General features: G+C 43.4%; 2 protein-coding genes across 2 annotated transcripts in view; both read right to left on the bottom strand.

The window, feature by feature from the left end:
- Positions 1 to 644: 644 nt before the first annotated feature.
- Positions 645 to 20,766, bottom strand: LOC122746041 (zinc finger protein 260-like). The gene is made up of 5 exons (XM_043991518.1): positions 20,631 to 20,766; positions 19,324 to 19,411; positions 13,326 to 13,452; positions 12,784 to 12,879; positions 645 to 6,028 (listed from the first exon to the last, which is right to left on the bottom strand). Exons 2-5 carry the CDS (start codon positions 19,357 to 19,359, stop codon positions 4,188 to 4,190), a joined length of 2,100 nt encoding a protein of 699 aa, XP_043847453.1. The 5' UTR covers positions 19,360 to 19,411; positions 20,631 to 20,766; the 3' UTR covers positions 645 to 4,187.
- Positions 19,324 to 21,699, bottom strand: part of LOC122748477 (zinc finger protein 252-like) — a 93,283-nt gene continuing 90,907 nt past the window's right edge. Inside the window, exon 18 of the mRNA XM_043994106.1 lies at positions 19,324 to 19,411. Within this exon, the coding sequence (XP_043850041.1) occupies positions 19,370 to 19,411 (42 nt within the window). The 3' untranslated portion in view covers positions 19,324 to 19,369. The remainder of the gene's footprint in view (positions 19,412 to 21,699) is intronic.

Below are 21,699 nucleotides of genomic sequence, written 5' to 3'. Positions count from 1 at the left end.
GAGCAATTTTTAGAGCATATCAGCCCACTTGGAATGATGTTACTGACCTTATGGAAATAATATTGTCCCCAGGAGAAAGAAGCAGATATAGTAGCTGCAGCAAACAGTCAGGAAGCCAAAAAAGGCCCGCGCTCTCTGCGCAGGCTCCCTTTCCTCCTTCCTGTCTCCTCCCAGACCATAGGAGGTTCCTCAAGTTGATTGGCTGGTAGCCTTGATAGACAGCAGCCATGAGCAAACGTCATTTCCTGACGCCAAGGAAAAGCCACAATGCCTCTGAGGCATTTTCCTCATGGTGGAGCTTTTCCACAGCAAGTCTCTAGTAGGTGGCATCATCACCATCTGTTAAGGGCTAAAATTCTAGCTAAACTGTCTAAAATATCTAATGAGTGGTCGCCAATAAATTATAAGCTTTAGCAAGAGTTAGACTTTTAAGCATTTATTAAGGAGAATAAGAATTTGGTAAAGAGAGAGAGAAAGGCCTAGATTTCTATCTATTAAAGGGAGAGCACATTTTTAGCTCCCTTCTCCGCCAGCGTCCTCAGGAAAGAGAGCGAGAGTGAGCGCCAGTCTCTTCCTTCCTCCTCCCACTAGTCCGCATCACTTCCTGACACCAAAGAAAAGACTCCTGGTCTTGCCCTCAAAGACCTTCGCTTCATGGGAGGAACTCTTCTACAGTAAGTCTCCAGCAGGTGGCGTTATTCCAATCGTTACACTGTATAACAGCATTAGATTTTGATATATCTAGTGGTTTTAGCAGGTCCTTGTGTACCCTCTGAAAAAGGGCACACCCTAAGTGCCCACATCCCACAATCAGCCCACACACATATAGTTCTGCCCTGTCCAGATTCCATTTCTCTTCCTGCTGGATGTGGTTGAGAGCCTCATGCAGATGGCCTGAATTCTACCCTATCCCCTTTTAGAATCCTCTCTATCCTCCCTCACAGCATGACTCAAGGAGAACATCACTGCTCTAGTGCTGGGAATTCTTTGACTAAAATAGATGTTTGGTTTTCCCTTTTTCCTGGCCATTTCCCAATTGGGCTATATTGTAATGGTGATTTCATTTAACATTTATCAAGCACACACATTCTCTCACTACCCAAAGAAAGACATGTTCTGCTTTTGGCTGCTCCCATGAATTCACAGTGTGTATTTAATCAAATATTAGGACACCTCTTTGCTTCCTAAGCTTAGCAGATCCTGAGCAGATCCCAGATTACAAAGGAAGAAATTTGCGACAAAGGAGACAGTCACAAAGTAGGGGGGTAGAAAACAATACGATTTTTTGAAAGTTAATTTCAAACTGTGTAGGCATGGCACCACATAAAGCAAAAATCCTTAACACAATTATCATAACCCAATTGTTTAAAAAACCAACTGTAAAGGCACCAGCCCAAATAAATAGAATTTCTTAAAAAAGGTCTACTAAAAAAACCAAAGAAACTACCAAAAGGTCTATTAAATGTCTTTACATCACAATAATTATGCATACAGAAGTCAAACAAAACCAACCAAAACTGTGACCTGGTATAACAAATCACACAACACTGTATCCCTACATTTCCCCTCTCTCTTGAATAGGGAGGTAGAATTCATTATCTGCTCTCCCTGGACAAGAAGTAGGCTTCATGATCATTTAGCCTTCCTCTCTCTGTGACCCCTGCTTTTCTATCTCCTTCATTTCCCTAGGCTGACCGAGGGGGGGGGGGGGATCCTGAGGTTTGGTCCTAGATTGTTCTCTCTAGCTCTTCCTTGGTCATCTCAGAAGCTCCCACAGTTTCATTTATCCGAATGAAGTAATGCTGAAATCCATGCAGCCAGCTGCAATCCCTTCTGAATGTGATTCATGCTTCCTACCAAGCTGACAGACATTCTACATGGACAGTCTTTCAGTATCTCAGACTCAATAAGCCCCAAACAGAACCCATTCTCTTCCTTCCTCAATCTCCTTCTCCAAGCATCCCTATTTCAGTGGAATATACCACCATCCTTCTAGGCATGGGGGCTAAGCACCTTGGTCACCTTTGAGTCTCTCCTTCAAATGCCACATCCAAATCAGCTGCTATGTTATATCCATCCTGCCTGTACCACTCCAGCATTTCCTCCACCCAATCTGTCATCCAATTAGTTTCCAATAAGCTTCTCAAAACACAAATCTAGCCACATCACTGTTCCTACTCAAGAAACCTTCATTGTCTTCTTTCACCTCCAGGATAATAATTTACCTTGTAAAGTTTTATGCCCTTTCACACCCTATCCCAGCCAAGCTGGCCCATTAGCTGTTGCCTGAACTTGACATTCCACCTCCAGTCTCCATGCCTTTATGTAGACTGTCTCTACGAGTAGTGTGCACTCTTTCCTTTCCATCTGCTTATTAAAAATGTTTAAAGATGACTTCAAGCCCCAGCTCCAATATGAACCCATTCCAAACACACCTAGGTATCAGGGATCTCCCCAAGCAACCTTGCATTCATTAATCCATTTGCATTTTGTGTTTCCCACTCCACACACCCCTCCCTGCCAAGCCAATGACTTTTTAGGTTATGCCCCCAGCACTGAAGCACCAAGCTTGGACCTGGTGAGTCTTCAATAAATGTTTCTTGTAAACTATTAGAAAAGAGTGGAGAGTAGAAGAAAGGAAAAGGATCAAGGGGACAGAAAAAGGAGTGAACTTCACTGAGGCATCAAGACAAGTTTACTTTGTGATGGGAACAAAGTAGAGATCAACAATTCTTAGATCTGAACACGTCACTCCAACATTCATGGCCAAACAAAAGTCATCATGACATAACAATCATAGATTCTCTTCTCTGGAGCCATCGATGCAAAGACAAGGTCCAATGTCTTTATTTTACAGTCAAGGAAACAGCTTAGGAAGGTTGGGTGATTGGCCTAGAACCAGAAAGGTGTGAAGCGACAGGCAGATTTGAGTTTGTCTTCTGACACCATACCCAATGTTTCTCATACTGCACCATGCAGCTTCTTTTGAGTAAGCCATGCTTTCAGGAAAAAATGCCACCAGGTTTCTCTTCAGTATGAATAATTTTTTATGTCAAGTGTTGCCCTGGGATGAAAGTCCTACCCACACATTCACTACATACACAAGTAAAGATACATCCAACTCTGGAACCAGGAGAAATTGTTTGATGATTTTCATAATTTTTAAAGAGCAGAGTGGAAATGAAGGTCTGCCAGATGCTGCAATAGTCTTGGTAAATCAGAAGAATGAAGACACGGTCACTTGTCCAAAAGGTAAGGATGTGGGTGGGATGGGGTTGTCTTGGCAAAAGAAGGGAAAGATCTGAGACTACTAAGAGCAAGTCAGCAAGGATTGATTTGCTTCACCTCTAACACTTCTCTTTACCTGGAATTTTTCATAAGGGAGGTAGCTCTGGGTGAAATCCTTTTCATGTTCATTATATTCATGAGACTCCTGTCCAATACGAATTATCTGATATTCAGTAAGTTTTGCACATTCATTATACAACATAAGGTTTCTCTCTTCATTAAAGGATTCTTTAGGAAAAAAAGTTATTTTTATTATGAACTTAAGCAAGAAACATGAACGTTCATATATGTAAAGAACACAGCATGAAATGGGATTTGTTATAATTTGGTCTCTCTTTTTTTAAGGAGTAGAGTAAACATAGCATGGTCACAACAAAAATGGTCCTGCTTGTCTGTGTCCCCTCATTATGATGTGAAAAATAATTGCTAATGACCACTATCATGAGGAACTTTGGATTCCCTCCTTTTTTGATTAAATGCTGTAATTCAGACTCATTCCTCTCAAGACCACATCCAGATAGAGGTATGCTGGCTCAGTCTGGTTGAGGTCCAAATTATTTTAATTGATTACCTTAGAGATATTGTCCCACATCAAAAAAAGTCTCAGTCCTTTAACCTGATGTAATCCACCTTTAATTATGTGAATCAATTAGATTTAATTGATGTATAATGGTCCACCTCTTATCAAAAAGGGATAAGAACCTGAAAATGTAGCCAGGGCAGCTTCTTTGGACAACAAAGGAGGTCAACATGAGGTTAAGGAGCCACTTTGTCAATCCTTTACCAGTGGTGATTGATAAATTGATTATAGCTTACCCAAAATTATGTCTTGTGATTATTTTAACCATCACAACTAACCAATGTTGAGTCAGGTGTTTGCTCAGGAGGAAGGTCTTTCCTCAGTGATGACATTCATAAAATTTCTTTCCAATATGAATTTTCTGATGTTGAGTAAGCTGTGATCTCTGGCTGAAGACCTTTCCACATTCACTGCATTCATAAGGTTTCTCACCAGTATGAATTCTCTGATGTAGAGTGAGTCCTATCCTCTGACTAAAAGCCTTTCCACATTCACTACATTCATAAGGTTTTTCACCAGTATGAATTCTCTGATGTAGAGTGAGTCCTATCCTCTGTCGGAAGGCCTTCCCACATTCATTGCATTTATAAGGTTTCTCTCCAGTATGAATTGTCTGATGTTGAGTAAGTCCTGACCTATGACAGAAGGCCTTTCCACACTCAATACATTTATAAGGTTTCTCCCCAGTATGAATTCTCTTATGCAGATTAAGTTGTGACCGCTGGCTAAAAGCCTTCCCACAGTCACTACATACATAAGGTTTCTCCCCAGTATGAATTCTCAGATGTAGATTAAGTTGTGACCTCTGGCTAAAGGCCTTCCCACAGTTACTGCATACATAAGGTTTTTCTCCAGTATGAATTCTTTGATGTAGATTAAGTTGTGACCTCTGGCTAAAGGCCTTACCACAGTCATTGCATTCATAAGGTTTCTCTCCAGTATGAATTCTCTGATGTAGATTAAGTTGTGACCTCTGGCTAAAGGCCTTACCACAGTCATTACATTCATAAGGCTTTTCTCCAGTATGAATTCTTCTATGTCTAGTAAGGCTTATTCTGTATCGGAAAGTCTTCTCACACTCATTGCATGCATAACGATTCTCTGTGGTATGAATTTTATTATGTTGATAATTATGTTGAGTAAGCTGTGCTCTCAGACGGAATGCCATCCCACATTCTTTACATTCATATGGTTTCTCTCCAGTATGAATTCTCCTGTGTCTAATGCGGTGTGTACTTAAGCGAAATGCCATCCCACATTCATTACATTCATAAGGTTTGTCTCCTGTATGAATTCTATTATGCCGATTAAGTTCCGTTTTGTGACTGAAAGCCTTACCACATTCACTGCATTCATAAGGCTTCTCTCCTGTATGAATTCTCTGATGTTGATTAAGCTGTGTTCTCAGGCGAAAAGCCTTCCCACATTCATTACATTCAAAAGGTTTCTGTCCTGTATGAATTCTCTCATGTTGAGTAAGCTGTGACCTCTGGCTGAAAGCCTTCTCACACTCATTGCATTCATAAGGCTTTTCACCAGTATGAATTGTCAGATGTTGAGTTAGCTGTGTTCTCAGGCGGAAGGCTTTACCACATATATTACAGTCAAATGGTTTCTCCCCAGAATGAACTGTTTTATGTTGAGTAAGCTGTGAGGTAAGGTAGAAGGCTTTCCCACATTCATTACATTTATAATGTTTCTCTTTAGTATATTTTCTATGATTTTTAATAAGTGCTAAATTATACCTAAAGGATTTTTGACATTCATTATAATTGGAATATATTTTCTTTAAGCACATTTGATTATATTTTCTATGGTCTATATAAAGTTTGTTTTTTCTCTTGGTAGAACATTTATGGGAACTCTTTCCTACAACTGTCTGTTTTGGAAAGACAATTGGTCTCAGACTCAAGTTTCTGTTATATTTATCATATTCAGAGACTCTCAGTTTATTGGGACATTTGTTTACCATGACTTTTGATGGCTGAAAATGTTTTCCTTCATTGCTTTGCTGGCTCTTTAACCTGGCATAATATTCCCAGGCTCTTCCCAACTTGGGAACAAAAGGATCATCCTTTTTGAGTATTTCTTGGGATAATTTTTCCATAGAAATGACCAATTTTGGAGTTGACTCCTTAACTTCAAGCAGAGTCTCCCAATCTGAAAAATATAAAAATGCAAATATTCCTCATACACCTGTCATAAACTTAATCCTATCCTTTATTCTCTATCCAAAAAAGATCTGCTAAACCTATTTCCTCCAAAATTGCCTTCCAAATGGTTTTTTACCAAAGAATAACTTGTTCCCTGGGCCGAAGAATTTGCTTCTAGACCTTGTTTATATCCATCCATTCCACAAATTTACTCTTTAACCAGTGTTGGAATTTTTACAATTACTGCTTTATGATGTAATATTGAGAGCTTTCATAATGTTAGACTCTTTTGCTTATCTTTTTGAAAAATTATTTCCCTTGCTATATCTGACCTTTTGTTCCTATTTTAAAACTGTCTACTTCTTGGAACCATGGTCAAAAACAGCAAAAAATTGCAGATTAAGGCAGTATCATCATTTTGATTGTGTTGATACGGACACTGAATACCTCTCAAAATGATCTGTCATTTGACATTTCCACCAAAAGAATACTATCTTGGTTGATATGATAGGCCAAGTCCCCTCATTCCCTTCCCCACCTCTTTACCATATAAGTTAGCCTAGTTCATTTCCTAAAAGCTAAGGAAACTGTCCCCAAGACTTGCATGGCATAGGGGTCTAGAGTTCATGTCCCTTGGCTGCACTGCTGTTGCTTCCTGTTCACCTAAGAGCATGAACAGACCTGAGCACATGAAACAGACTTGGCAGCTGTCCCAAGTCAGACTGAGTCTAGTACAAGAGATTATCATAATAAGAATAGCTAGGATAGCAAACATAGCACCTACTATGTGCAGGCACTGTTCTAAGTGCTAGGAGATGATCATTTCCATTTTACAGATGAGGAAACCAAGGCAAGATTACGAGACTTAAGAGATAAAATGACTTGCTGGGGTCACACAGCTGATAAATATCTGAGGCCAGATTTGATTTCAGGCCTTACTGACTCTAGGCTTAGCACTCCATCCACTATACCAACTGGCTGTCTCAATATCTGGATGGTAGCTATTCTACATAAAAAGAAATATACAGTAGATGGAATAAAGGTAGGTAACTGGATGAATATAAGTATCCAGATAGAGTATATACTTTTATACTGCTATTGTGACAAAGTCATTATCTCCATTAGCTTTTTTTTTTTTTAGTGAGGCAATTGGGGTTAAGTGACTTGCCCAGGGTCACACAGCTAGTGAGTGTTAAGTGTCTGAAGCCGGATTTGAACTCAGGTACTCCTGACTCCAAGGCCGGTGCTCTATCCACTGCGCCATCTAGCTGCCCCTTCCATTAGCTTTTAAAATGATTTTCTAACTCTTACTCAGTTATCTATCATATCATCTAAAATAGAAATACTCCTACCTCCTCTTTATCAATACTCAGTTCCCTAATTTATTTTTCATCTTTCTGCTATAGATAACTTTTCTAATACTAAGTCAAACAACAGCAATAGGAAAGAGGGTCACCAGTAAAGCAAGAGCCAGGGCAAATAAGCCAGTATCCCAGTAAGACCAGAGACTGGTCAGACATATAGACTATAGACAGAAACAGTAAGAGTGGAGGGCTTCCCCAAAGAGTTCCAAAAATATCAGAAACCCACAGTTGGTACCTTAGAAGACATCAGGAATGAAGTAACCAATGTCAGCATGGCAGCATTCATACCAAGATAGCTTAGAGGCTCTTGGCATTCTGTCCTGAGAACCTCAAAGAGCCAGAGAGGCCTAAATTCAGAAGATGGAGGTCAGGGCTGGAAAACCCAGGTTAGATCCAGTAGGGGAGAGACAGCAAATCACCAATAACCCCAACCCAAAGCCCGGAAAGATAAGTAAACCAAAGAAATCACCAGCATAAAAAAGTACTCTGTATCCAGAAATGCCCAATAATCCAGCCTATTACCCAGTAATACCATAACTAGAGATTTACAGAAACAAATGGGTTTTCACAAAGACTATAAAAATACCTGGGAGAAATGTATCAAGGAATTAAAAAATTAAATAAAAACTATGGAGGTAAGAACTAGAAGGAGAAAAAGTAGCTTAAAAATGGTAAATCTTACCCACAAAATGAGACTTTCTGAAAACTAAAACAGACCAAAGAGAAATCAGTGACTCAAAGAGACCACAAGAAATATTTGAAGAAAATAAAACCAAGAAAATGTGAGATATTTGATGTAAAAACCTGACCTGAAAAACAGGTCAAGGAGAAAGAGTTTAAGAATGACTAGATTCCCGGAAAACCATCATAATTTTGGACACAATATTTCAAAAAATCACTGATCACCTCCTCAAAGAAAGCCCCAAAAGAAATGTCCTCAAAATGGCTGCCAATATCCAGCACTCCCATGTCATACTGTCATCATCCAGAAAGAGAAACAACAGAATAGACCATTTCATTTTTTTTTTGTATGGGGCATTGAGGGTTAAGTGACTTGCCCAGGGTCACACAACTAGTAAATGTCAAGTGTCTAAGGCCAGATTTGAACTCAGTTCCTCCTGAATCCAGGGCCGGTACTGTATCCACTGCACCACCTAGCTGCCCCTTAGACCATTTCATAGAAAGCAAAGAGTATCTGTAATGAAATGGTATAAAAAAAGTAAGTAGAGGGGGCAGCTAGGTGGCACAGTGGATAAAACGCTGGTCCTGGATTCAGGAGTACCTGAGTTCAAATCTGGCCTCAGACACTTAACACTAGCTGTGTGACCCTGGGCAAGTCACTTAACCCTCACTGCCCACCAAAAAAAAGTAAGTAGAACCAGGAAAACAATTTATACACAAAAACAATATTGTAAAGACATTCCCTGAAAGATTTAAGAACTCTGATCAAAGTAATGACAGATTAGATCTTTATAGTGGACATGCTAACCACTTTCTTGACAGAGGACAGACATTCATAAGGCTATAAGATAATATCCTATATGGGTTTGTTTTACTTTGTTATACTTAACACTAAAAATATCTCTATCCTAAGCTTTCCCACTAGAATTTAACATTTAAAATCTACTTTCCAAAAGATAAATCATCATTGCCTATCCCAATCACCTAATGCAGGTCACTGCCTCTTTGGCCTCTCTTCTCATACCTAACATGCCTGGGTTGGACTAGCTGGTCTCTGAGCTCCCTTGCAGCTAAGAATCTGCCCAACAGCTTTCCACCCATCAAAAGATTTTATATATTTGAGCAACAACTACAACCATCTAAGTGGAAACAAACCCCCAAACATGTATAATGCCATGAAATTATAACCAACACCCCAAGAGGAGATGCATCAGTCTCACTTCTCTGCAGAAGTGAGTCCTATGCCCATATACAAAAATATTTATAGCTGCTCTTTTTCTGGTGGCAAGGAATTGGAAATTGAGGAGTTGCCCATCAATTGGGGAATGGCTGAACAACTTGTGGTATGTGAATTTAATGGAATACTAATGTGCTGTAAGAAATGATGAGCAGGCAGATTTCAGAGAAACCTGGAAGGACTTTCATGAACTGATGATAAGTGAGATGAGCAGAACCAGGAGAACACTGTACAAAGTATAAACAACATTGTGTGTTGATCAACTGTGATAGACTTGATTCTTTTCAGCAATACAATGGTCCAAGATAGTTCCAAAGGACTCATGATGGAAAATACTATCCAAATCCAGAAAAAAAAAAAAAGAACTGTAGAATCTACATGCAGATCAAACCATATTATTTCTATTGTTTTTTGTTGTTTTTCTTTTTTGAGGTTTTCCTTTTTTGTTCTGACTCTTCTCTCATAACATGACTAATGCAGAAATATGTTTAAAAAAAAAAACGAAGTGGGTCCTAAGGCTATGGGGCATTGCATAGCCTGCAATCACCAGCAATGATGAGGCAGTGGTGAGTCTTGTTGGGTGGGTGGGTGGGGGCCTACTCCTCTCCCTCTTTCATTTTTTGTAACAAAGATGAGGTAGGGGAGAAGTGAGGAATACATTGAGAAATGAAAGTGATGTTAAAGAACAAATGGTAAATAAAATGTTTGAATTAAGAGGAAAACCCCAAAGATAGGTACAAATGCCATAATTAGATGGAGTTATCAGTAGGGACTGACCCCAAAATGCCCTCCTTAGCCATTTTCCCAACTCAGCCAAATTTAGGTTGCTGCAGAAAGGAAATAACACACCCCAAGACAAACATATTAATCCAGCTTCACTTATGGAAATGACCCATGTGCTCAATGGTAGAGATGTAGTAGCCTGCTCTCATTATGGCCAGAAGTACACAATGAACAAAGCTAACTTTCAAAAATTATAACAATCTTGAAATAAGGCCATGGGGCAATTCCTGGAGCAGCAAAACCACAAAAGAATGGTCTGAGATCATTTTCCAACCAAGGATGGCTTAGAAGGTTGGAAGGAGGGGGCTGTTGTGCTGAGAAAGGAGTGGAGCCCAACCCCACAGTCACCCTGACACAGATCCAGTGCCAGGCAGGCCAAGCCAGGGAAAGAGACCCCCAGAGCCTCTGAATCAGCTGCAGTGTCAGTGTCGTCTGGAACTAAGCTCACAGTCTGGTGAGAGGGCTGAGTCCTTGGCAGGGGGGAGATTCCAGGGGTCTCTGCTGGTGCTGAAGCTGAACGGGTTTTTCACCCCTGCTGGGAACCAGGAAGTAGGCTTGAGTAGCAGTGGCCTAGGTTGGGGAGGGGCACAGGCTCATCGAGCCTGTCTGTTTGCTGTCTGTTTAATTAGCAAGCTGGCCTGGGGTTATCTATGGACCAGGGAACAGGCCAGGTGAGTGAAGAACCTTCCCTTCCTTAAATCATACCACTTGGGACCCCCTGAAGCTTGTGACAGTGCATCCTGGAAACAATGCCCCACTTTAAGGAGTTAAAAGTCAAGTAAAAGACAGGTGGGATGAGCAGGCAGAGAAAGATGAAGAACATAGAAAGTTTCTTTAGTGACAAGGAAGATCGAGGTATACCCTCAGAAGAGGATAGCAACATCAGGGCTCCTACATCCAAAGCTTCCAAGAAAAATATGAAGTGGTCTCAGGCCACAGGGGCACCCAAAAAGGACTTTGAAGATAAAGTCAGAGAGGTAGAGGAAAAAATGGAAAGAGAAATGAGAGTGATGCAGGAGGGTCATGAAAACAAAGTCAACAGCTTGAAAAGCCAAATTGGACAAATGGAAAAGGAGGTACAAAAGCTCTCTGAAGAAAATCATTGCTTAAAAATTAGGATTAAGCAAATGGAAGCTAATGACTTTGAGAAATCAAGACAAAAGAAAGCAAAACCAAAAGAATGAAAAAATAGAAGGCAATGTGAAATATGGAATGAAATGTGGAAAAACAACTGGCCTGGAAAATAGATCCAGGCTCATCGAAGCCTGGAAAATAGATCCAGGAGAGATAATTTGAAAATTATTGGAATACCTAGAAAAGCATGATCAAGGAAAGAGCTTAGATATCATTTTTCAGGAAATTGTCAGGGAAATTTGCCCTGATACTCTAGAAGCAGAAGGTAAAACAGAAATTGAAAGAATCCACCGATCACCTCCTGAAAGAGATCCCAAAAGAAAAACTCCCAGGAATATTATAGCCAAATTCCAGAGATCCCAGGTCGAGGAGGAAATATTGCAAGCTGCCAAAAAGAAAGAATTCAAGTACTGTGGAGCCCCAGTCAGGATAGCACAAGATCTGGCAGCTTCTACATTAAAGGATCAGAAGGCATGGACTATGATATTCCAGAGGGCAAAGGAATTGGGATTACAACCAAGAATCACCTACCCAGCAAAACTATGTATGCTCTTTCAGAGGAAAAAATGGGACTTCAATGAAAAGAGGACTTTCAGGTATTTGTGATAAAAAGACCTGAACTGAATAGAAAATTTGACTATCAAATACAAGACCCTAGAGAAGCATAAAAAGGTAAACTGGAAAACGAAAATTAAGAGGGATGTTAAAAGGTTAAAGTGTTTTCTTACATGGGAAGATGATACATCTAACTCATGGGAACTTTCTTAGTGTCAGAGCAGATGATGAAAATAGGTTTAGACAGAGGGCACAGGTGGGAATTGATTATGAAGGGATGATATCTGCAAAGTATTTATTTCTTGTTTATCTTTTTTTGTGGGGTGGTTGGAGTTGGGTGACATGCCTAAGGTCATACAGTGGGTGAGTGTCTTGTGTCTGAGGCTGGATTTGGGCTTGGGTCCTCCTGGGTCCAAGGTGGGTGCTTTGTCCACTGTGTCACCTAGCTGCCCCATGATGCCATCTTTAGGTTAGAATTAAGGGATTAGAAGAATGCACTGGGGGAGGGGGAAGGGGAGAGGTAGAATGGGGTGAAATCCCACATGAAAGAAACAGGAAAGGGCTTATGGAGTTGGGGGAGGATCAGGGCAGTAAATGAACTTTACACTCATCCAAAAAAGAAAAAAATGTATAACAATCTTAAGAAGAACACATAAAAAAAAAACCCAGAAAATAACTCAGATTTCTATTATCTTGTTTAAGTTCTTAGATAGCTTAAAAGAAAACAAATTGGCATGGACAGTCAAGGGACGCAAAGAGAAGGACAGCTGAGAATGAGGTCACCCCAAAGAGCAGAAGACTAACATCATCCCCCTCCCCCACAACAGGCACCTCTTTCATTGAAATTAGACATATCCATGGAGAAATGGGGCTGTGGCAGAGGCTACTGGGTTAGAGAGTCTCCTCTTTCTTCTCAGGCCTGAGGACCTCTGAGGAAAGCACCTTGTCCTGGGACCTTGTGAAGATGCTCCCTGTGAGTGGCTGAGCTGGGATGCACCATTCACTCACCTGGACAGCTGCTTCTTTGGCCTTCTCCCCCTGGCTTCCATGGTGCTCCCCCGCGCTCCAGCTGATCAATCACATATGGTTTGGAAACCACGAGCCCTGCTCATTGGGAATGGAAAAGTGTTAGGAACAGAAGCTACCTCAAAACTGTTGTTTCTTTGGGGAAAACTGGGCACACTAGGAGGGTCCAGAGGGGAACACGCACAGGTTCAGAAGGATGGTGTGGAAAGTCTTATTGGGAGTAAGATAGCGCGCTTCTGAGAATACTTGTGGACTCAAAAAAGATTCACCAGAGCAACTTCCTAGGAGAAAGGCAGCCTTTTGTTCTTTTGGCACCTGGCTCTGGGACTTCAGAAGAGAACCCGAGGCCTAAGGAAGACAACGGGGAGCGGCAACAGCCTCCAGCATATCAAGCACACCTTTTAAGTTGCCGAAGAACGCTGTCTGATGGCCACAGAAGAATCAGCCATCTCTGGTGTCTCCAGGCAGCACTGAAGATGCTCCCGTGGTATCTGCCTAGGGAAGTCCCAGGGGAGCCTCCTTACCCAGGCAGGCCAGGTTCCTGAAGTTCTCCAGCATCACCTCCCGGTACAGCTCCTTCTGAGGAGGCTCCAGGTGCCCCCACTCCTCTGGGGTGAAGACCACCGCCACATCCTTGAAGGTCACCAACTCCTGAAACACCAGATGTGAATGCTTATCCAGGGACTCAGAGATCTGGGGAAAGACTCCAAGCCAAGGGTACCATGCTGGTGTCCAGTAAAGTCTATGGACTTGCTCTCGAAATCATGTTTTTAATGGCATAATATAAACACATGGGATTAGGAAGGAAACCAAACCAAAAGTGGGTGGAAATGAAGCTCTCTTGAATGCACAGACACCCTCTAACAGCAGACGACTGAAGCAGAGTAAAAGGCTTGCCATGCAGCCTGAGCCCCGGGCTGAGATGCCTAACATAATGTTGTAGTGGGAGGAATACAGTTCAAGCGCCACCTCGGACACACCCTCACTCTGAGCAGGGTGCCCACCTCATCTTCTTCATGGAAGGCTCCCTACACCAATGGAACCCCAGAAAAGCTATAAAAAAAGGACCTTGTAGTGCATGCAATCTGAAGAGTCACAGGTGCCCCCTGGAATGACTGAAGTGGCAGTGGGGGTGGGGGGTGGGCAGCAGAGTGAACCCAGGGCTAGGATCTGGCAAAGCTACAACAGCCACAGGGGGTGGGCCTTCAAAAGTTTCAGGATTCAGCATATTCTGAAGTCAAATATTCACTGAGTAACTATGACTCAGGGGCTGCCAGGGGGTACCACATTGCACAGAGTGCTAGGCCTAGAGTCAGGAAGGCTCATCTTCCTGAGTTCTAATCTGACCTCAGACACTTACTAGGTGTGTGACCCTGGCCAAGTCATTTTACCCTGTTTGCCACAGTTTCTTTATCTATAAAATGAGCTAGAGAAGGAAATGCAAACCAATCTAGTATTTTAGCCAAGAAAACCCCAAAGGGTGTCATGGAGAGTCAAACACAACTGAACAACACCACCCTATGACTCAGTTTACAGCAGATTCTGAAACATGCAATGAAACTCTTCCTTTTTTATATTTAATTTTTATTTAATTTTCTCAATTACATGTAAACAAAAATTTTTAACATTCATTTTAAAAATTTTGGAGTTCCAAATTTTCTCCCTCCTTCCCTACCCTCCTTCTTTGAGAATGAAAGCAATTTTATATTGTGAGAAAATAATGGGATTTGGCAGACGCTCAGGGGCCCCACCTGAAGACTAATTTAGAATTGATTGAATTGGGTGAGACTGACTGAGGACCTACTTAAGGCCGGCCCTGAGTGGGGTGTTGTTCTCAGAGGCTGTGGACTGCAACATCAACACGAGATCACCCTCGACCAATCAGCTTGAAGGATGGCCCTTCTGGGGAGGGAGACAGGAAGTGAGAAGGGAGGCTGGCTCCCAAGCTCTGGCCCTTTTTGTTCCTGGACCTCGGGTAGGTGGCAGAAAGGAAAGGAGAAGGAGTTGATTCTGAACCCTAAGGGAGGCAGGCTTTTCATTTCTGTACTTTCTGTACTCCATGTGTTCTCTCTTTGCTAACTTCTAATATACTTTAATAAATGCTTAAGGCCCAAACACTGTTACTGAAGTTTTTAATTTATAAGTAAATCCTAACTGGGGGGGGGGGGGGCAGATAAGGACACAAACATTAGATTTTACTTGTCACAATATGGATTATACATGTGCAGTCATGCAAAACATTTTCACACTAGCTGTGTTGGAAAAGAAAACACAGACCAGAAAAACAAAAAGGAAAGTTAAAAAAAAAAGTATGCTTCAATCTGCATGATTCATATGCCGTCACTTCTTTCTGGTGGACAGCATTTTTCATCTTAAGTCTTTTGAAACTGTCTTGGATCACTGTATTGATCAGACTACTGAGTCATTCACAACTCATCCTTGTACAATATAGCTGTCACTGTATACAATGTTCTCCTGGTTCTGTTCATTTCACTTTGCATCAGTGCATCTAAGTCTAAGGGCATCCCCTCAATTTCTAATTCTTTGCTAACACAAAAAAAGTTGTTATAAATATTTCTGAATGTATATGTCTTCTACCTTTTTCTTTGACCTCTTTGGGGTACAGACCTATACTACAGCTGGGTCAAAGGGTACGTACAGTTTTATAAGCCTTTGGGCATAGTTACAAAAGTTTCTACAGAATGGTTGGATCCGTTCACAACTCCACCAACTATCAGTGTCCCAATTTTTCCACATCTCGAACACTTATCACTTTCCCTATCTGTCATATTTGCCAACCTGATAGGTATGAAATAGTACCTTAGAGTTGGTTTAATTTGTATTTTCTCAAATTAATAGTGATAGCACTTTTTTGTATGATTATAGACACCTTTGATTTCTCCTAAAAAATGCTTGTTCATATCCTTTGACCACTTATCAATTGGGGAATGCCTTATAAATTTGACTCTTCTAAATATTTGAGGAATGAGGCCTTTATCAGAGAGATTTGCTGTAAAAAAATTTCCCCAGTTTTCTGCCTTCCTTCTAATCCTGGCTACATTGGTTTTGTTTGTGTAAAACCTATTTACTTTGATGTGATCAGAATTAAGCATTTTATAGCTCATAATGCTATCTCTTGTTAGGTCATAAATTCTTCTCTTAGTCATAAATCTGACAGGTAAAATATTCCATTTTCCCATTATTTGCTTATGGTATCATCCTTTACGTGATGTACCCACTTTGACCTAATCTCAGTATAAAGTGTAAGATGTTGGTCTATCCCTTGTTCCTGCCAAACTGCTTTCCAATTTTCCCAGCAATTTTTGTCAAATAGTGACTTTTTTTGTCCCAAAAGCTTAGATTTCGGGTTTGTCAAACACTAGATTGCTAAAGTCATTTACAGTTGTGTGCTGTGTACTTAATCCCACTGATGCGCCCATCTATCTGGGTAGACCCTAGAAGTCTGTAGAGAGAGTTTGCTCCAAAGTCACCTTTTACTTAAAACTATTAAGCATGTTCATTTCTGGTCTAATGGCTGTCATCATTCTAGTGTTTGTCTTTACTTGAGTCTTACACTAAAGGCATGACTGTCTCGTTTTTACAGAAAGGAAATCTGAAGCTCGGAGAGGTGGCCTCACCCCAAATGCTGCTGATTCCTTCCACAAGAACATGTCTTGTTTATTATGTTTACCATGCAGAGGAATCTGCTTCTGATTCCCCTCCCAGCCAGACAACCCTTGCTATGGCTTCTAGTCTTCTCTTGACTTCCTGTCCACCTGCTGGACAACTTCTCCTGAGTAAGGACCAAACTCAGAAGGAGCCACCTTCCCCACCCTCAGCTCAGACCATGCCCCCTTAACAACTCAACTAACCCCCAAAGAAGAAAAGATGGCACTTGGAAATATCAGAAGCCTCCACAAGCTCCTAGGCCCTCTTTCTTCTCTGAACATGTGGATCAGTTCATGCCTTCAAGACTCACTAAGAAAATTCAGCAACAATAGGTGGTGTGATAGTAATTCCATCTGCCCACCTGTTAGTCTTCCCTCCATTCTTTTTTTTTTTTTTGCGCGGGGCAATGAGGAATAAGTGACTTGGCCAGGGTCATGCAGCTAGTAAGTGTCAAGTGTCTGAAGCTGGATTTGAACTCAGGTCCTCCAGAATCCAGGGCTGGTGCTTTATCTACTGCACCACCTAGTTGCCCCCTCCCCTCCATTCTTGCCGTGAAAAGAGCCATGAGGCATCCTGCCCCATATTTCCTCTTACCCTAAGTTCTACCAGGCATGGGGCTGCAGTGCCTGTGAAGTAACTGCAGTCAGTCACGACCAAAACCCTTATGTAAAAGCAGGGCTGCCAAAACAGATCTTCTGTGGGCCATGGCATTGAACCAGGAGCCACCACACTTGTCCATCTCCACTTCCATGCCATCCCTAAGCAGCTGGTAGGTATTGTGGAACACTGGCTTCATCATCACACTACCAAGAGTCACTAGGGAACTGAAGGTCCCAATTTCTCAGAGACAGACCAAGCAGTAGTAGCCCAAGAAGGGAAAGGGTTCTTCACTCCAGGGGTTTCTTGGCTCCAGCCTTCTGGAGGACGTGCCTCCTCACCTAACCTGCACCTGGACAGAGTCCCAGACGACTCTCTCCAGCCTCTCCTTAACTCTGTCCAGGCCTCAAGACACCCTCCACTCCAAAAAAAGTTTTTAGAAACAAGAAATGGAAATCTTCACAAGCTTGGGGTAAATGTTTCCCAAACTCACCAATGACTATGATGCCTATTAGCCCATCTGCTGAGACAGTTTTCAGGTGAGAGCTGGGTGAAGGTGGAGCCCCAAAGGTGGCTGAGCAGCCTGCACTGTAGGTGCTAGTCCTCCCTGAACACCCCAATGTACTCTACAACCCAGTGAAACTGGTCTGTTGCCTCTTTTCTACATATAACTGTCTACCTCTGCAAGGACCTAAAATTCAAGCTATGGTGTCTAAAATCTAATGAGTGGTCGCCTTAAATGAGAAGCTTTAGCAAGAGTTTAGACTTTTTTTTTTTGTTTAGTGAGGCAATTGGGGTTAAGTGACTTGCCCAGGGTCACACAACTAGTAAGTGTTAAGTGTCTGAGGCTGGATTTGAACTCAGGTACTCCTGACTCCAGGGCCGGTGCTCTATTCACTGTACCACCTAGCTGCCCCAAGAGTTTAGACTTTTAAGTATCTACTAAAGTACATCAGAAGTTAGTGAAGAGAGAGAGAAAGCAAACTTCATCTATTTAAGAGAGCCCAGCATCTGTCCTCCCGCCAAGCCGCAGTCCCCAAACAAAAGGCCTCGATCCTCCCTGAAGCCTCCTGTGAAACAGGAAACAGGGCTGTCCACACACACACAGCTCCTAGCTCATTGGTTGGTAGCACTGATTGACAGGACCCACAGCGGCAAACATCACTTCCTCACGTGGATCTGACCTTCGAAAGCCCAGAAAAGGTCACTTCTGGGTGCTAAAGTCACAAGGTTTCTGTCCAGGCCAGAGCTCACAATGCCCCTCCCAGCAGGGGGCACCCTTCCAGTTCTCACGCCTCCAGACTTAAGTATTTTCAGTCTCACACGCAGGGAAGGTCCTCTCTCCTCATCTCTGCCTCTTGGCTCCTTTCCTGTCTCTCTGCTGATGGTCTCCAACGTGTCCTCCTGTCCATGGTTGTTGGCAGGTTGTCTCTCCTATTAGCCCATGAGCTCCTTGAGGCCTGGGGACTCTGCTTTCTGCCCTTCTTTGCATCCTTAGCACCATGTCTGGTATACAGGAGGCACTTACGAAATGCTGGCTGTCTGATGAACAAAATGGCTAGCGCTCTCTTTCCTAAAATATCTCGTATTTAATTACTTTGCATAAACTGACATTGACTCACTTTGTATTTATGCTGCATATATTTTATATGTACATGGGAATAGAGACTGTTTAAGAGAAGCAAGCAGGGAATGAAAAGACATAATTGATGAAGCAACACCAATCTAAAACATATGAACTTAACATTAAAGCAACTGAATTCTTAGAAGAAAATCTAAGTAGAATTATAACATAAGACAGATAAATCCTTAAGCCTTGGGATCATCAGTTGGAACTTCACAAATTCAACAGAAAGGTAAACAACCTCAAAAAACAACAACAACAACAAAAACCTAGATGTAATAAATTTAGGGAGATTTCTAAATGGAAACTTTAGCCAATACATGTACTTCTCAGGCTTTCATGGAACTCACACACACACACACACACACACACACACACACACACACACACACTCAAGTGTTAGGGCTCAAAGAACTTAATACCAATGAAAAAAGGGAGAAGTAACATTAAAACAAATCAAACCATAACATAATAAAGCTGTCATCAAAAAAGGAACAATGAAAAGATGCAAAACTGGAGATTGAAGAACCTATGGACTTAACAATGAGTGAACCAAGACCAAACCATCAAAACAATGATGATGTTAAAGAAATCATGTTAATAAGAACACAACAGGCAACAGAGAATCTCACCTGGAGGTGGCTGGCTGTCAGAAGTACAGGGGTCATTCTCTACTCCTCAAGATACCTTCCACTTGAAGAATAGCTGTCCTAGGTGGAGCTGTGGAAGAAAAGGAACCATGAGAGGTATTGCCCCGAGTATAAGGGACAGTGCTAGCACAGTCAACAAAGAGGCAGGGAATATGCCCTCACTTCAATCCAGTTATGTAGCCTTGCAAAGTATCCTTCCCTTGTGCTGGACACAAGCAAACTCACTTTGCGGAGCCACTGGGTTGTCTGAAAGTGTCATGTTGTGTTCCAGCCCCTACCCTGAAGCACCAGACTCATTAGAATGACTATACTAACCTGTTAGCTATGTCGGGGCTCCCGTTCTTTACAGGGGAGCTGGGCAATGGGGTGACACAACCACCAGCCAGCCAGAAGGGCTGCTGGACACACCAGTGACCCTTTGGGAGTGAAATGTCGCCACTGCCAGAAGCCCCAGAACAGCCTTGAAGGCTGAATCAAGGCCTTTCCCGGGGCTCCGCAGCATCCTTCCCGGCTTAGTCTACAGGTGTTTCCTCCCCTAAGCCCTGAGTGCCACCTGAGAGCCTCGGGAACTCACCAATGGCTCACCCTGAGTCCTCAGACAACGCGGCTGGGGTCTCTCTCTACACCCCCCTCTTAGAGCCCCTTCCACAGGATGCTTTTCCTGATCCTCCCAGTCCATCATCCCCTCCCCCCCATGACTCTGAAGCACCTAGCTACGAGCCTCCCCCAGGTGAAGGCAGGGGCACTGCACACTGCTGGGCACGCTCCTGGCGCCCACGTGCATCTGCCCCCCCCCGCCCCCAAATCCATCACGACCCGGGCAGGGAGCCCTCGCACCCCACATCCACCTCCTCATTTACTGGGAGGGCTCCTAGAATTCGGGGTCCGCTCGCTGTGTGTAAGGCTCATGGTTGTCAAGGAGACCCCCCCAAAGCACCCACGGGGCATCGAAGAGCGGGGAGCAAGGGATGACGGAAGAGGGAAACTGAGTTAAGCCCCAACCCTCCAAGCTCGGGGAAAGGCGCCCCCTACTTGGAGACGCCGAATTACACAGGGACCCTCTAAGCTGGGGGTGGGGGGCGCCCAGGGGTCGTCTCACCCCCGGGGCAGGGAGGGAAGCAAATTCGGAGCTGGAAACATAAAATCCTTCAAGGCCACAGAGTCTGCTCCGTCCCCATTTCACAAAAAAGGAAACTGAGTCCGCAGCGCAGCGTGGGGCACGGTCAGGTCCCGCGAGGGGCAGCCAAGGCGCTCGGGCTAGGACGGGGAGCTGCTCCCTCCCCTCCTACCTCTCGGGCAGCTCCTCCCCAGGCGGGACCCTCCTCCACGCCCTGCCACGCCCAGGTCCTAGTGCCGCCGGTCCTGGGCTCTGGGACTGGCTCTCCGAGCTCTGAGGACCCAGCAGGGAAACAGGAACCTACTTCTGCGCAGGAGCAAAGTAAGGACGGAAGTGGAATGACGTCACGCACCACCGGGCCCCTTCCCTACTACTAAGAAGCCCCATTCGAGAGAGCAAAGGCTTCTGGAAAGCGTAGTCCGAATTCCTGCCGAGCTCCGTGCGCATGCTCGGATCCTCGGCGCTCTCCGCAGGCGCGTTCTGAAGTTGCTTCGCCCGGGGGCCTGGATTCCCATGGGTGGCCTCGTCCTCTGGTCTTCAGCTGCCGGCCTGAACCTGACCTCCCCGAGGCCTGGGAAACCTTGCTGGGCCATGAACGTCCTGACCACCCGCCGACCTCCAGAGCCGCAGCCGCGGGAGCCCGAACCCGGATCGCGGACTGCGCCCCTCAAAGCCCTTAAATCTCCGTCACGCCCCCTCCCTCCTGGGAGTCGGGAGATGCTCCTAGGCCGGGATCCGAGCCAGGCTTCCCCGAGGGCGTGGACTCACCTGGAGCTGGGGCGTGTCTGCTTGGCCTGACACATTTGGTGCAAGGGGTCGGGGCGGCACAGAGGAATAATAAATGCTGGTGATTTAGAGGAAATTTTCATTTAAAAAACTCTGTAAACTTTTAAGTTTGTGTAAGTTAAAGTCAGCAATCGATAGAGATAGTCTTTCCACTAAAAACCATCCTCATCCGGGAACCAGACAAGATGCAGAAGAATCAGAACGTTTGAACTCAGTATTGGCTGAAATTTCTGATAAACCCAAGGATGCGCACTTCCTGGCGATGGACCCCCAACCCCCCAAGAACTGATGAGAAAACTGAAAAGCACGTTGGCGAAAAATAGATGAAGACCAGCCTGTGACACGTCACATTACAGTAAGTTCTGAAAAGGAGTTTTTAAAGTGAAATTGGTTGGAGTCGCCTTTCACAGGTAAAGTTGAACAGAGAATTCTTGACATATCGATGACTGATAAAC

This window comes from Dromiciops gliroides, chromosome 3, assembly GCF_019393635.1.
Source record: "Dromiciops gliroides isolate mDroGli1 chromosome 3, mDroGli1.pri, whole genome shotgun sequence".
In the NCBI taxonomy this organism is placed as follows: Eukaryota; Metazoa; Chordata; class Mammalia; order Microbiotheria; family Microbiotheriidae; genus Dromiciops; species Dromiciops gliroides.
The sequence above is the reverse complement of the archived record's forward strand: the minus strand, read 5'-3'. Positions and strand labels throughout refer to the sequence as shown.

Excerpts from the sequence above, each read along its gene's own strand:
- LOC122746041 (XM_043991518.1), bottom strand. The coding sequence starts at position 19,359 with ATGACCCCTGTACTTCTGACAGCCAGCCACCTCCAG. Across the intron at positions 12,880-13,325 it reads CAGGAACCTGGCCTGCCTGG|GGCTCGTGGTTTCCAAACCA; the intron begins GTAAGGAGGCTC and ends CCCAATGAGCAG. Across the intron at positions 6,029-12,783 it reads CCAAAGAAGCAGCTGTCCAG|ATTGGGAGACTCTGCTTGAA; the intron begins GTGAGTGAATGG and ends TATATTTTTCAG.